Source organism: Aptenodytes forsteri, unplaced genomic scaffold, assembly GCF_000699145.1.
Source record: "Aptenodytes forsteri isolate BGI_AS27 unplaced genomic scaffold, ASM69914v1 Scaffold213, whole genome shotgun sequence".
NCBI classification, from domain to species: domain Eukaryota; kingdom Metazoa; phylum Chordata; class Aves; order Sphenisciformes; family Spheniscidae; genus Aptenodytes; species Aptenodytes forsteri.
The window spans coordinates 1,296,680-1,312,840 of NW_008795522.1; the positions used below are offsets into that span (position 1 = coordinate 1,296,680).

At 46.6% G+C, this 16,161-nt stretch overlaps 1 protein-coding gene across 1 annotated transcript in view; it reads right to left on the reverse strand.

The window, feature by feature from the left end:
- The window catches only part of LGR6 (leucine rich repeat containing G protein-coupled receptor 6), a 166,375-nt gene that overhangs the window by 93,094 nt on the left and 57,120 nt on the right, over positions 1 to 16,161 (reverse strand). The window contains exon 2 of the mRNA XM_009281913.1: positions 3,808 to 3,879. Within this exon, the coding sequence (XP_009280188.1) occupies positions 3,808 to 3,879 (72 nt within the window). The remainder of the gene's footprint in view (positions 1 to 3,807; positions 3,880 to 16,161) is intronic.

A 16,161-nucleotide genomic window follows, 5' to 3' on the forward strand; every position in this document is an offset into this window, starting at 1 on the left:
CCTGCTCTCACTTGCTCCCTGCCTGTCCCCACCCGGCATCGGTGCCTGCAGAGGACTGACATACTCAGGGCTCAGGTGGATCCGGCAACCTGGATTCGCAGTGCTCCACAGCAGCCTGAAGGGTGTGCAACGTGGCACATTTGTCGTCAGTGTCCATGGGACACACATGCTTCATCTACCCCTTTTTGCAGCTTGCTTTCCCCTTCCCATTATTCCTGTTCCTTGGTTGAACCCCAGTTCCACGCACAAGCTGAGCCTTGAGTCCAGCTGACCTCTGACTTTCATGAAACTCCACCCTCATGGGGAGCCTGAGATGGTGCTAAAATAGAGGCACAACAGAAAGAAGAGGAATCATAAAATGTGTGAAACACCAGCTGTCCTCCAGGCCGCTGTGACCCTGGGCTACTGGGACTAGATCTAACGAGAGAAGATTGGCAGTGGCAGAGCAGGAGAGAGGAACTATGAAGAGCTCGTGGAGGAGGCAGAGGAACATGCACTTTCTCTGACTGTCAAAGAAGATGAGGGTTACAGATCACATTCACATGTGTTCAAGGGCTAGGGGTGTCAGGAGTTTCTGGGATGTTTCTCAGCGTTAGGCCAAGGTAAAAACATCCCTAACATATAAGAGTTTCCAGGGGACCTGAAAAGGAGATTTGAAAGTCTGTGTTGAATTTGGCAAATATTTTTGGCTGAGGAACCTGTGATTTTTTTCAGAATGTTCAAGCATCTTATTTAAGTCATCTTTGCAATAAAGCAAATACCATTTGAAATACCATTTTCTTTTCAAGTTTGACCCAAAGTAAAAGAGTAAAGGTTAAGAAGTAACCTGAAAATGAAACAATTTTTTTTGTTTCAGGTCAAGGAACTCTTTTGGGCTGACAAAAGCCCCAGAACATCAGTTTTGGTTCACCCTGAATTGAATTTTTCCAGTTTTGTCCTCAGTTGCTGCATCCTCCAGCCTGTTACTTACTCAGTTTATCAAGGATTTAACAGGGACCATAACAGGGTATGAGGCAGGCTGGGGCTGTAAGGTCACCCAAAATCCCTGGAGATGAGAAGCCTGCTGAAAGATTTCCATCTGACTGAAGACAGGCACTTGCAGCAAGGACAGGCTGCAGCAGAGCCCTCTTCTTCCTTGTCAGCCCTTCTCTTCCTGGAGAGCAGGCAGGCAGGCAGGAGGGTCTTCCTCCTCCCCAGGAGGCACTAGCACTGAGATACCTGGATTGTCCCTCATTGCTCAGCAGGGTTTTCTGGTCTTCACTGACTCAGCATGTCTCAGGATGGGCAGTTCTTCCATGGGGGGAGTAGACTGAAGGCTTGGTCTCATGTGCTACATGTCACCCCAGTAGACCCAAGGGTCTACTGGTTCAGAGTCGATGAAATCTGCGGAGATTTGAGCTGCGAAAGCTGAACAAACTTCTACTGAGGATGTGTAAACAGGCAGGATTTGTTTGCTTGATTCTTGTGCATGTCCCAGCACAAAGGGTGATCCCATCCCGAATGTGATGGTCCTGATGTTTTGGGATGAAAGTTTGGTAAAGATATAAGTGAAAAGGGCAGAGGAAATGCCAGCCAAGTTGTATTACTGGTCGATGACAGCCCTATGAATAATGTATATACACACATGGTCCCTGTCTAGAAGCTGTTGTTGAAAGAATCAGTTTAGATTTCTGATAATATACAAAAATCCTTTCTTGCTTGATTTCATATCTATTTCTTGATTTCCATAAATAGGATTACTGTATTATTGCTATCAAATTCAAGCATGAACTTGGGTATGCATAGATATATAACGCTGCAGTTTCCAATTCTTCTAACTGTGATGGTTTTTCCTAGTCAAAATACCTTTGCTTTCCGAATGAGGACTTGTGGCATTTTGAACCTCTAGTAAAATGTTCTCTAACAACTTCCAATTATTTTTCAGATTTTCCCGTTTAAATTTTTCCTCTTCGTCTGTTTAATTCATAATTATTTTTGGCTGTGGGAAGCTGGCTCTTTTGGAGCCTATGAATATTTATTCATTGCTGGTTGAGACTGTTCTGTTTGTACATGACGTAGTCAGGACATGGTTGCTTGCAGCAAGACAACTGTTAATTGTATACAACAGAGTATGGTCTCTGTGTGTGAAAAGCTGTACTGCCCCCATTGAATGCTTTGGGTGTCCACACTTCAACACAGATATTGACAAAATGGAAAGAGAAAGGCTACAAGATGGAGGCAAGGTCTCAAAAAACCCACCTTCTGTGGGTAGCTTGAGCTCCAGAGCTAAGGAAGGATAAAAAATGACTCCTGCTCGATCTGTACATGCCTAATGGGGAGGGGAGTTTGGGTAGCTGGGATCCTTACAAGTCTAATGAATAGAAGCTATAGACAGATGAAGATGAGTTGCCAGACCATTTGAAGTTAAAAACCTATACTATGATTTGGTAATTATCAGATTTGACCTGTAATGGGAATAATGAACAACAATATCTGGTCTGGTCTCTTTAATCAAGACTGAATGTTCAGAGAAGTAAGTTTGTCTTTGCATATGTGTGTCCACCGAAGTATGTACACTCATCTGCAAACTCTTTTCTAAATGCACAGACAGGACTTTCTGCTCATGACAGTGGTACCCGAGCACTGCACACAGTCACACAGTGTGCTCGTGTCGGTAAGGTGTTAGGCAGGTCAGGACCGCAACCTGTGCACATCACTGGCATTATGCTGCAGTACTGGATGCTGATGATTCAGGGTCGCTCCACTGCAGAGCATGTGGGATAGTACATCTGGGAGATGAAAATGCCGCCCTTTCAGGGTAGTCAAAACACCTTTTCTGTAGGAAATTCTGACATTTTGGGAACTACCATTTTTGAAATGTCAATGTCACGTGTGGCAGTGGCTGCAAGACCTGATTCAGTAAAGTCGAAGTGTTTCGTCTAGACAGATTAAACTCTAGCAAGTGTTATATATACAGTAAGTTTACAACACATACATCAAATGTGGCATTAATATTAATATTTAATGCAATGTAATAATTGTGTTTTGAAGAAACTGTGTTTTTCAACAGAAGCTATTGTGTTGAAAGGAGCAACAGCATGGGAATAACACCTGGAGGTATTTCTCATGGTCAAGTGGAATAAGACCATACAGGTGCAATTTACCCATGCAGAAATGGTCAGCCCCAATCTTCTGCCCCCCAGGCTCCCATTTTTGGGGGTCCCAAGGGATTCCAGTGGTTTCTAATCTGGTAGTTAATTTTCACACTTTCAGAAGTGGGGCCACTCCTTCACTCACACACAGCCACATGCTGATCCCCAGGGATTGGGATTGCTGCTGTGTCTGAGTGTGCCTGCTCAGACCACGGTACACACTGGTGCATGGCGGGACACCTCAGCCTCTGGGGCAAATTTTTTGGTCTTCAATTGCTCAGGCTCATTGTCGTCTGAACTGCAAAGTGCCTGGGAGCTAGGGTGTCTCTGGACTGCAGGAGGCTGTGAGGGGGACCCTGTATAGAGAAGGGTGAATGAAGGTCCCTGTTTGCTGGCTCTGCTCCAGGGTACAGTGTTGATTTTTGCATAATGGATTGGGTTCTCTTTTATTTTGACTTTTGGCACATGCACCATCTCAGCCTAAAGGTAATGTCCTCAATCAAATCCTACAGCTAGAGTAGCAAATAAACCCTCTCCCAGCGTGCAGCCTCCTTCCAGCTCATCCTGTAGCCCCAGTGACAACACTGGGGGTTGCTACTGGAGCCACAGGCAGCCTCTCTAGTGTCCCCCCGCCACCACGACCATGCTTTGCCCGGTGTAGCTGCTCCATACTTACAGCTCCTCCAGGAAGCGCAGGTGACGGAGAGTGCTGGGCTGTAGCTGGCTAATGTTGTTCATGCTCAGATCTCTAGTGGGGAAGAAAGACAGAAGTCTCTGATCAGTCATGATGTGATTTGCATAGAAGAAACCCCAGTGCCAGGCTCTGTGTCCCCTCTCTGCTAAGAGGGAAAGCACTTCAGCGAGAGAATCCCCTGCAAACTGCATTTCAGCATTAGCATCTTATCACAGCCCAGGCTCTGCCTGCAAAGGGATGAAGAGGAGTAACCAGAGAGAGACACTTGCTCCTTCAGGGCGGTCTGCCTGAGCTTCTCCAGGTTATGGACCAAGTTAGGACATTTCCTAACAGCACAAGGAGTATTAGTGTCTCACATGTTTTGGAGAGTGAACAGGAAGCCCAGTGACGCTAGAGTAGGACAGTATGTCCTTGGGCCCAAAAGTGATTGCTGGTCATGCCAGACACCACAGGGAGCTTTTCCAGTGCAGGGACAGACAGCTGCTTTTGAGGAGAGAGTGAGCCATGGAAGAAGGGGTACATCCTATTGGACAAGCCTGCTCTAAACTGGAAAAACTAGAGAACAGTGCCAGGAACAAGGGCTCGAGGTTGGCTCCGTGGGTGACAAAGTCAGAGTTTAGGCATTGGGAGGAATCTATCTGATTGTGCTTGCCTGAGTCTTTGTCATCTCCAGCTTTATAAAGGCTCACCTCCTATCTGCTTAGGGTCTGACAGACCCTCACAGAGGAGTGCCACAAGCCAAGGGGACCAGGGGATCTGCTGAGTCTTAAGCCCTTAGCACATCACAGAGTCACTGTGAGCTGCCCACTGCAGAGCTGTCATCTTATGTCTTAGGATATAAGAGTAGCAAAGTCTGCAGGAAATGGTGCATTAGACAAGCTGGTAGTTGGAAAAAACAAGGATGCTTCTGGGCTACAAGGCTCTTCAGGAGGTCTGATACTTGATAGCCGCAACCCTGCCCTCATGAGCAGCTTCACATGAAGAAAACCATGCTTGTTACCCATGACTAGAGCAAGCTGTGTCCAGGTGACTGCAAGTGAGCATCAACTTTTACAACTACGAGGAAAGATGAGGTGGAATTAAAAGCTGGCATGGTTAAAACCAATGGGAAGGAATGGGCCATGTCCCCTACCGAGCAAAGCAATACTAGTCAAATGCCATCTGAGGCTAGACTCATATGATGAAGAAGGGACTATTTTTGATCATTGTGCATAGACAGGACAGTGCTTGGCTCCTTCAGGCTGCTTAGACTAAATGGCAGAGACAGACAGGTTTCTCTCTTGTAATGTGAGAATAAGGAGGCACAACATAAAAATAAAGGCATTTTACTTTACTCTTTCCTCCAATAAATAACACAGACTGATGAGCCTAAGGGAGGATGTGACACCCCCCCCCTCCTCCTCCCCCCAGTATCAGTGGGAATCTATCTTGGTGTTAGACAAATGCATGAAGGAAGGAGGCTTGTGCCAAGGACAAGCACTGAAGCATGAAGGAGAAAAATTACCCTCAGCAAAACCTAGCCTTAACAAGAGGGACGTCTCTGAGCTGGCTGCCATCTGCACAACACACCGTCATTTGACCCGAGATCCTGCATCTCACCCAAGATGTGAGAATACAGGTCACATGTCAAATGCCCTGGAGCATCACAGGCTGGCTCTGGGCTCTGGGTAGGAAATTGCTTCAGTGGAAAATAAGTTTATTGAAAAAATTACTCAAATTTCTTTGTATTCTTCAGCGAGAAAATTCCCGAGTTCTGCTAGTAAAGAGGCTTAAGAAGTTTGGGGGTGTAGGCTTCTTCATTTTGCACCATTTTCCATGAACACCCCCCCCCCCCCAGACCAGATCTTCTGGCATTTGTGGATGCAGGTTACACCTAGGGAAGGTCTAAAGGCTGCTTAGAGCTCTCTGGAGACGTGTCCTGTGACAAAACTGTGCAGTTTGATGAGCGCTAGATCTATCTGGCATTTGTGGATGCAGGTTACACCTAGGGAAGGTCTAAAGGCTGCTTTTACAGCTTCTCTGGAGACGTGTCCTGTGACAAAACTGTGCAGTTTGATGAGCCCTATTTGAAGATACTCCTGGCAAAGTTTGGGGTTTTTTTATAACTTTCTCCTCTCCAAAGAAATGGTGGAAAGATTCCCAAAAGACCTATGAGAATTCAAAATTCTGTTCTCAGAATGAATGCAGAAATAAAGTTATTGTCTATATTGTTCTCTGTGCAACGTTGCATTCTATATTTGGATGATCCCGTGATACAATAGAAGGGTTAAAATATTATATTGTGCTGCTTCTATTTTTATTTTAAAATCCCTAACGGCAGTTGCTACTTAGCACCCATTAAAACATCTTTTTTTCCTACATCAAAGTGTCTCCTGTTTATGTTGTAATGAATCAGTCTGATGTTTTGACATGTTGTGAAACAATGTAAAAATAACGAAAAATAACGTAAAATGAAAGGCAATGAAACAAAATACAGATCTGAAACATCCCAGATCTCCCTGAAATTCCTTAAGTTGCCTTCTGCTGGCAGTGTAGGGAATACTCCTTTCTCACTGCAGGAGACACTTTTCAAACCTCATTGAACTGCATTTTGGGTGCCCAGTCCTTTCCTAGGCATGATGGGGACAGCCGCCTGTTCCACACCCCGGGGCAGGCAGGGGTTGCAGGGATTCGCAGACCCTCAGCATCAGTCATACCCAGCAGTACATCACTATGTGGCTGGTGGTAATGGGGAGGCCAAAGATGTTTTGACCCCTTCTTCCCTCCCCCTTGATCCATATCCTGAAGAGGAAAAAAATACACTGGTTTCTCAAGAAATCTTCCAAAAGTCAGAGGAGAAATACCATTGTCCTATCACTCTGGCAGCCTCACAGCTCCTCCTTGCATGACTTTTCTTTAAATGCCCTGCTCCCCTGCCTCACTCTCTTGCACCCCTGGGGCTCCTGGCCATGGACAGGTCTGAGGGAAGTGGCTCTGTCCCACCATCTCTTGGGGCAGTGAAGAAAAATCCAGCCCTGATTTCCAAGGCTATTGCATGGAGATCGTCATTTTATTTAAAACTCACTGATGTTTTGGGTGTTTGGATACTTCAGTGGTTTGCAGTCCTGCAGGAGCCAGCAATGTGCGCTCGCAGCCCAGAAGGCCAACTGTATCCTCGGCTGCATCAAAAGCAGCGTGGCCAGCAGGTCGAGGGAGGGGATTCTGCCCCTCTGCTCTGCTCTGGTGAGACCCCACCTGGAGCACTGCATCCAGCTCTGGAGCCCTCAGCACAGGAAAGACATGGACCTGTTGGAGCGGGTCCAGAGGAGGCCACAAAAATGATCAGGGGGATGGAACACCTCTCCCGTGAAGAAAGGCTGAGAGAGTTGGGGTTGTTCAGCCTGGAGAAGAGAAGGCGCCAGGGAGACCTTATTGCAGCCTTTCAGTACTTAAAGGGGGCTTATAAAAAGATGGCGGCAAACTGTTTAGCAGGGCCTGTTGCGACAGGACAAGGGGGAATGGCTTTAAACTAAAGGCGGGTAGATTCAGACTAGATATAGAGAAGAAATTTTTTACGCTGAGGGTGGTGAAACGCTGGCACAGGCTGCCCAGAGAGGGGGTGGATGCCCCATCCCTGGAAACATTCAAGGTCAGGTTGGACGGGGCTCTGAGCAACCTGATCTAGTTGAAGATGTCCCTGCCCACGGCAGGGGGGTTGGACTAGATGATCTTTAGAGGTCCCTTCCAACCCAAACTATTCTATGATTCTATGATTCTATGACTTGACTGCAACACATCTGCACTCACAATACTGAAAAGAGGAGGCCCATAGTGCAAACCCTGGTAGTGGTCTGCAAGCTAATGAACAGCGAGGCAAATATGGTGCCAATGACTCAGCTCTAGGACTGTGTTTACTGTTAACTGTCCAGTGTGATATCCCATGGCGAGCCCACATCAGCTCCTCTAGAACAGTGGACATCACACTTGGCTTGGTGTGGTGGATTTCCTGGATTTTCCTGGTATGAGGACAGCATGGAGGGGATGGTGCAAGGACAGATGGTGTGAAGGAAGAACAAGTTCCTCCAAGGGCTGGAAATGAACTTCCTGAGCACAGTCCTGGGCTTAGTGATTTTGCTAGCCACAAAAGTACGAGATGTTTCTCCACAGGCTGTCCATGCTTGTGTGAAAGCTGAGGCACAGGATTCTTGCTGAAATGTTGTGGGAGTAAATATTTGACTTATTACTCATGTAAAGACGTTGTTGACTTGTTGCTGTGTTTTCCCAAGCTCATGCTTTTCCTGTTAGTAAGGTTTCTTGTGTTATGTACAGCCCCAGTGCATGCAAGAGTGGAAATACTTCCTGTCAGGGTAATCAGGAAAGCTATTTATCTCTTCAAGTGTTTGAGGGTGGTTAATTCAGCTAGCCACATATAGTTAATTTTAAAAGGAACCCATAGTATTTGAACCTTGTTGGATTTTTTTTTTTTTCAGCAACATCTGGCAGAAGGGATTCATGGACTAAATGGATTAGGGACTCCTCTGACCTTTCTCAGCTCCGTCAATGACTTTGACTTTCCAAAATAGCCCTCTCTTTTGAGTGACTAGCATCCAGTGGAGTCAAAGAAGTGTTGGGTCACTCATATCTAAGCATGGCTATTGTCATCTGCACTGGAGAAACCACTACAAAGATGGTGACCGTACCATAGCAGGCATTATAGAAATGCATAAAGAACATAATTCAGATCCCGAAGTCCCTTAAACTCAAAAAGAAATCAGAAAGGTAGGAGAGGAAATGGGGTGCTACAGTTTCACCCAGACTTGCAATGTAGGATCAGCAGAGGAACTGTCCAGATTCTTGCCTTTCAGTTCATGAGACCACACTGTACTTGGTGAACTGGGACAAGCCATCCCTCTCCTGTCGCAGAGCTCCTGTGTTCCTCTTTCCCCAGTGACTCGCCTGTCTGTCCTCTCTGCAAGCTATCAAATAAAAGCAGGAAACCTTTCGCTGTCAAATCATTTTGCATGGCTGTGGTCTGAAATGCTGACAGTAAAGTGAACTACTCCACTACTCCTGAAACTGAAACTCTGTTCTGGTATCACCCCCGTTTACCTGTGAAGCAATGTTTTTCAAGGCCTCTTGCATTAGGTGTTGAAATTACCTATGCTTTCTAATGGCACTGCACCAAAGCCATCATGGCTATAATTAGTGTGATTTAACATCCCCCCCTTCCCCAACTAATTCTAAACATTTATCGTAAGCATTTCTAACTTGTACCTGCAGGAAAACTGAGACACAGTTCATGGAAACTGAGCTCATGTGATTCAGCCTCAGACCTTACAACTACTCTGGCCCTCGAGGGGTTCCTTAAATTATTTGCTTTGATGTCGCCTTCTTTCATGAACAACCTTTGATTATTCACTGATTAGCTGATCTTCCTTACCAAAAAATGATGTGACACACACCATGCTTTGGATACCCCAGTAGGACTGTCTGCCATGCTCTTTAACAGCACTAGGAGATGGTTACCACAGTGTTTTAGTTCAGGGATCATATGAGCTTTAAAGATCAAAGGAGATTATCTTTGGCATAATTGCTCGGGCAAGTGGGACGCAGGCTGTGGTGCTGGTGCTCCGAAACGTGGAGCCATGGATGTCCCTGGGGGGAGCAGCACAGTCCCCGTAGACTCTGTCCAGCTCTGGTGGAGACACCTGCAGGACCTTGTAGAAGTACATGGTCTTAGGCCAAAAGGGAAGTTTTTTATGCTACAATATGTGGGTCTGCATGAACGGCACCCTGCAATACTTGCCCAAGATAGGCCTAAGCAATATCCTCAGGACATACCTCTAGGGACAGCGGGACTGATGTGTCTCACGCAAACTCAAGGTGTCTAAAAGCTGCCCACAAAATTGGGGAGCAAGGAACCCTGTCCGTCACCCCCAAAGCTCCTGATATGCGTCTTCCCAGACTGTAAGGAAAGTGTTTCCCCATAGATGCACTCTAATGTGAATTTACACAAGCAGTCAACAGACCTAAAGCAAAACAGGTTGAAGCCACACTGGAGTAACACAACAAAATTGTGGCTGCTCAGTCAGGAGGGTTTGAAGGTGAAATGTACAGCGATATGGTCTTGGCTGAGGCCAAGCACATAACCTTCAGAACCAGATGTGCATCTGGCTCAAGATCTGCAAAGTGCACATGACTGGCAGGGAGATGGTGCTCTCCTGGAAGCCATCACAGGGCTAGGACATTTCCTACAGAAAGAGCAGCTCCTAGCTATGGGTGAGAGAAGACATTCCCCAGCCATCTCTCTCTGTACTCCAAAGGGGCAGAAAGTCTGGTCACTAGCTTCAGTCCCCTGAGGTGCTCTCCATGGGTCCCTCTGTCACTCAGCATGATGAGAAGCCTGTGTCCTCCTGCCATGAGAGCAGGGGGAAGTAACCACCTTCAAGCAGATCTTTCATCTACAAGGTTTCTGCAAGCTCATGGTGTGGTTCAAGGGGCAGATCTTCAAGGACTCAGCAGTGGGGTACTCTGTGGGCTCCTGGCTTCTTTCCCACTTCAGTGAAATCCCATGCATCTGGCAACAGCTGGAAGTGATGACAGACGTTGCCCAAGGCACTGGACAGGACTTTCAGTATTTAGGGAAATGGACCTTGTGCTCCTCTTTTGTAAGGAGGCAAGGTCGCCCCAAAGAACATATCTGACTGCTATCCTCAGGTTTTGAGCCTACAGTAAGCTACTAAGAATCCCAAATGGTGACTATCTTCTCAAACCCTAAATCGATCCACTATATGAATATCTTCACATTTTTCAAGACATTCAGGATATTAATGTGCTCTCTTCCCAGCACAGACTCAACCTAGTTCGTCTCAGTGTTGGTGCTCAACACATGGGTTCCTGGACTATAAAAAAGACCTTCCTTACACTCAGGCAGTTGAGCAGAAATTTTTATGATTGTGGGGAGAAGCTAATGACCTGGTATCCTTTTGATTAATTTATTGCACAATTACAGCATTAAGGCCTCCCAGTCCAGCAGTCTGATTTCTGGGGGAGCTGTACAAACCAGACCAAAATTCCCATCCTTATCCTGGAAAGGTCCAACACTAGACCTGTTCTCGCAAGGCATGAAACACTCTTGTCTCTCTGAAATCACCAGGAGATGAGCAATGTCTCTACCTATCTTCTGGCCACTCTCATTAGCATCCAGTGAAAAACGCACAATTACACCACCTTTAGAAAAGAAGCCCAAAGGCAATAAATGATGGTTTTAGAAATTCTTCAGATTATTCTAGAGTGATTCATAAAGGTTCTTGTTATCTCCTTTTCTCTTTATCTTGAAATCTCCGAGGTCACCACAAAATGCCTGAATTGCTCGGGGTAAAGCTGGGGCTGATGATAGAATGGTACTTGGAGCCATAGAGCCAGCTGAATTTTTTCCTAAAAGCCTGCAGGTTGAAAACTACGCTAAAGGTAGTCTCCATAAAGAAAAGGAGAAAGGGAAGATAAAGAGATCAAAGCAGTAAGAGCTCATTTGCATTACACCATATCTGGAGGCACCAGCCCTGCTTCAATCCCGTATCACTGCAATAGGCAAGAGCAGAACGTGTTTCTACTCCCACCTCTCCATGTTTGAAAATAGATCAGTCATCTTAGATCATCCCCCATGTGTAGGCCCTATCCGAGATCTCCACAATGTTTCAATAATAAAGACTCAGCCAAGGCCAGTTTGCCAGGGTGGGATTAAGCCCATCCCTGCCCCAGCAGGTCTGGTCTGTGCAGTGAATAGTAGTGACCTAATGCAAGCACAACTCTCATGCTGCTCTGGCTACTCCACTTCCAGCTCCTCCCGTAGCTGCCCTGGCTCTGCACCGTGTTATGTGCCCTCCATGCATGAGAGCAGAAAGAGGCTGAGCAGAGGAGGTAGTGCATTTCTGCCCCTGCAAATGGCTGGTGTGAGAACAAGAAGAAATAACCTTTGGAAGCCAGGTCAGGGCTGTCAGCGAACACCATCTCATCCCAGGGCCCACAGGGTCTGCCAGGGGAAGGGCTGTCCCTAGACAGCAAAGGAGAAAGGAAGAAGGTGTGGGGTGCACAGCCAAGGGTAGGGAGAAGGGCAGATCACTTGGCATAATAGGCTGCAGCCACATGGAGGAGACATGGCTGAGAAGCAGCAAGGAGCTGCCTCCAGAAGGCACCGTGTCATGGGACAGAGATGAAACTTGGATCAGAAAATGAGGGCAGTTTTTCCAAAAAGGCAAAACTTGAATCTTGCTAAGTGTACTCCTAGACATTTTTCTCATGGGCTCTGCCTCCTGGCTGCAACTGTCCTGGTTGCCAGAGGGAAGTCCGCATGGCGATAAAAGGGGAAAGCACTTGTGCTGTGACAAGGCAGGGAGAAGATGGCTTGTCTTGCTGGATATAGCTTTTATGAGCATGATGGCCATTGACATCTTCTGGCCTACAGGTGTACAAGCGCCCTGGTGCTTTCAGTGCCCATTAGCACCGAACTGCTTTGACTGGAGTCTCATACACCAAACAGAAGAAGAGGCTGATGGAGCCCCCTCCCAGCCCCTCTGCTTTCACTGCCTGGACAGAGCAGTCAGTGCACCAGGCTGCTTTGGGTTGGATGTTGGGCAAGGACCATATTTTCCATTTCTGACACCATTCTGCAAGTTCATGTTTTTGGTGATCATGAAGTCCCATGATTTTTGGACTTCAAACAAGTCCAGAAAGAATTGTTTTGGGTTGATCAAAATAATAAAAAATGTGGGTTTTCCTTTTTTATCTCCAGTTTTGACATTAAAAAAAATAATCCCAGACAGGACATTCTAAACCAAAAGTCATCTGAAGAGAAAAATACATTCTGTTCTGGAAGTGTCCAAGCAGGATTTCTCAGCCTCTTCAAAACTCTTTTTACGTTTTTGCCTCACATAATGGGACTCAGAGTTGGCCAGTGCTGGAGCTGGGCTAACATGAACTTTTTCCTTAGTGTGAACATATCAAAACCAAAAGAACCTCTAAACTAAAAAGAAATATCAGGGCATGAATGAGAGCAAGGAACATTTTTTTTAAAGCAAGAAAAATGAGATTGCAAGCAAATGTCCTTTCTGCCCACTGTGTCCTTTGGAGAGGCCACAGCCCAGCAATGTCCTGACTTTTAGCAACTAAATGGTCTCCACTAGATCCCTGGAAAGAGCCTCACATTCCCTTGTGTCCTGAGTGTGGGTTTGTTTCCTGCCCTTCTCCAGGTCTCTGCTGGGCTCCGGCTCCCCACTCACTGGGCTTTTTGAGAACAGACCTAGTCACTCTCATGGGGAGTGAAACCTCTCACCCTGCCAGAGTAGGCATCCTATCCTCTTAACGCCCAGCTACCACGGAAAGGTAAACCCAGAAGCATCTTCCTCTTTGCTGCCTAGCCAAAGCCTTTTGAAAGAGGTAATGAGCAGTAAACAGCAAACAAATGCAATTGGTGCATCCGTCATATTCCCCACGCAAATGTCCTTGAAATCAACTGAGTCATGGAAATACTGTGCTTTCAAGTTGGCATCTTCTGTTTTGATTAAGGCAGGATATTTATGAAGACAAATGTTGTGTTGAGAAACTCTTACCCAGCTCTGCTCTGGGATACTAGCCACACTCACCTGGGGGCTGGCTGGGGGGCATGGTGCTGTGTCCTAGGAAGAGCAATGCAGAAGGGCAGAAAGCAGGGCAAGGCAAGCCAAGGATGGTTGTAAGCCACAAGGCTGTTCCAGGGAGCCAGAAGCTCCATGGCAGAGGTATTTGCCAGCAGACTGGAGCTGTTCTGCAACCCACGCTGCCTGAGAAGGTAGCTTGTGCATTACAGTCTGCCCTGCCTGCTCCAGGCTCCTGCCCTCACCTCCAAGCAGACCTCTGTGGGCAGTTTACACTGATGTACAGTGTGCACAGGACTGTTTTTCTTCAGGCCAATAAAGGGCTTTGCAGCCCCCCTGTGCCACCTGCACAGTTAATGCAGGATGAAGCAGTGGGAGCACAATGGTCAAACTCCTGTTGGAGCCCACATGGTGGGAACAGAAGCGAATTGCTACAGAGATAGATATTCCTGGGAGAGTAAATGATCCACCTGGAAAGCATGGCTTGTTGGACTGTACCAAAAAAGGAGACACTGAAGGAGCAGACAGATCACAGGGGGGGGAACAGGGTCTAAGGAACCGGGTCAGTGTAGAGGTGAAGATACCATGACTCCTCTGCTTGGCAAAGAGATTGTGTGGAGAGGTGTGACAGAGAAGATGATGCTGGTTTGATGCACTAGGAGGATGTACTTTTTTAGCTACAAATTACCGGTATAGAATTTTGTAGAGTCTCTAGTAAGAAACTCTTACTATAAAGACACAAGACAAAGATACAAGACAAATTAATGGAGGATAAATCTACCTGTGACTATTCAGGGTGATTGTCTAATGCCACATCTGGCTCAAGGATGCCTAAACCACTGATTCCTAGGAGCTGGGCTGTGGGGGTCCAGCCAGGTTGAGGGCAATGCTTTTCCTTGTTCTTTCTGCTGCAGTCCTAAGCAAAAACATGAGTTCCTGCACACGTTCCTACAGGCTTTGCTGAAGACCAAGGTGCTCTCATTTCATTGCTCCCATTTCATTGCTCCCATTTCATTGCTCCCATTTCAGTGCTCCCATTTCACCCTGCATCTGGGTTCAGTGGCTTTTTGATTTGACCCAGAATGTTCTTTACAGGAGGACTGTGTCAGCCATGGTAGATTAAGGCATTTTGCATACCATGCTCTTTGGGCACAGCTCGGTACCCATGCCTGATTCAGAGCACTTGCTGTGAGCTCTGGTTCTCCTTTGAGGAGCAGGCTGGGGTGAAGCTAGTGTGGTCTGCACATACATGCCATGACATGCTTCCAACTGCATATCAGGGGCACATGCAACCACTGCCATCCGCATCTTTCCTTTGATTGCACAAGGTTTGCACAAAGTGTGTTTGACCCCACATATCCTGGAAAAGTATCCGCTGGAAGTCTAAAGAGAAGCAGTATTTGAATTAGGGAGAAAACTCTCTGAATACTGAATACCACCTCTTCTTGAGAGTTGAAAGCCTTGCTGGACTCTTTCTAAGGTGCCCACAGTTAATTTGTGCACATGAGAAACCCCTGCACATCTGGCCCAGAGCAGCTGCCTATGTCTTGTTTCTCTTCATTGCACACATCCTCCCACCACAGCCAACTTCTGACCCCCCCAGCGTTGTTCAGGAATCCCCAACAGCCGATGCCCGTCATCTCCAGACCCGCTCCATTTGCTTTCAGACCCACTGAAAGGAGATGGCAGAGCCCAAGGGCAGGAAACTGATAGCCTGTGATTGACCACAAGTGTATGCAAACATGTTGGTTTCTTTCACGTTGAGGGGATCTGGCAGCACGTGGTTATTCCGGTTAGTTCTCTGGCTGGCAAGAAATCAGAGAAAGGATCTGGCAGGCTGTATGGTCACAGACGGTGTGTGACTTCTACCTGAGCTGGGGGCAAAAGCAGCCTGCTGCTGAGATGGGGAAGAACAGGGGCAAGGCACTACTGGAAGAGCATTGGGCCAGGCTGCCTCTCCCCTTGCAGATCATATCTCGGGGGGGTTACACCAGCTCATGTATGGGCAGAATCTGATCCCAAAGTCCTGAGACTAGCAAATAAAGCAGTACACGTGAACTAGAGGGTTGGAGGAGATGTACTACTGAACCTCTGTGAAATTTGTGTCTGTCACTAACTGGAAGAAGCAAGCAAAATTTGGAAATATTTTGCAAGAGACAAATTCTGATTTTTTTTTTTAAGTGAAAAATGTCGGAATGGCTGATTGAATTACTTTATGCTGACATCAAAACATTTCATTCACTAAAAGCCAAGCCATGACAAAGTAATATTTAATGACAGACATTATCTGCATATATTAACCTGAGGTTGAATTCAGAAAAATCAGAAGTAAAACAAAACCCAAATTAAAACAAAACCTTTCACTTCAGATTCAAACATCTCCAATATGTATTAATTAAAAATTTTTGACCACATCTGTGTGTTGCCTGGAAACTTTTGCATTTGATGAAGAGCAGTTTTTGCTCCAGGGAACTGTTTCTCAGAGAAGAACCTGGTTTCCCTGCATATTGTAAGCAGATCCTCTTGCTGCTCACGAGGAAGCTACCAGCACGGGACCCTGCAAGGTGCCAGGCACTGCCACTGTGGGAAAGGTCTACGGCACCATGGGAACCCTGCTCTTGGTGCTGGGCTGTGTTTAGACACAGGGGACGTTGGCTGGACAGCTGTTCCCCATCTCCCCCTGATGGAAAGATGACGAGTTTCTGTATTTCACTGGCACACTGCT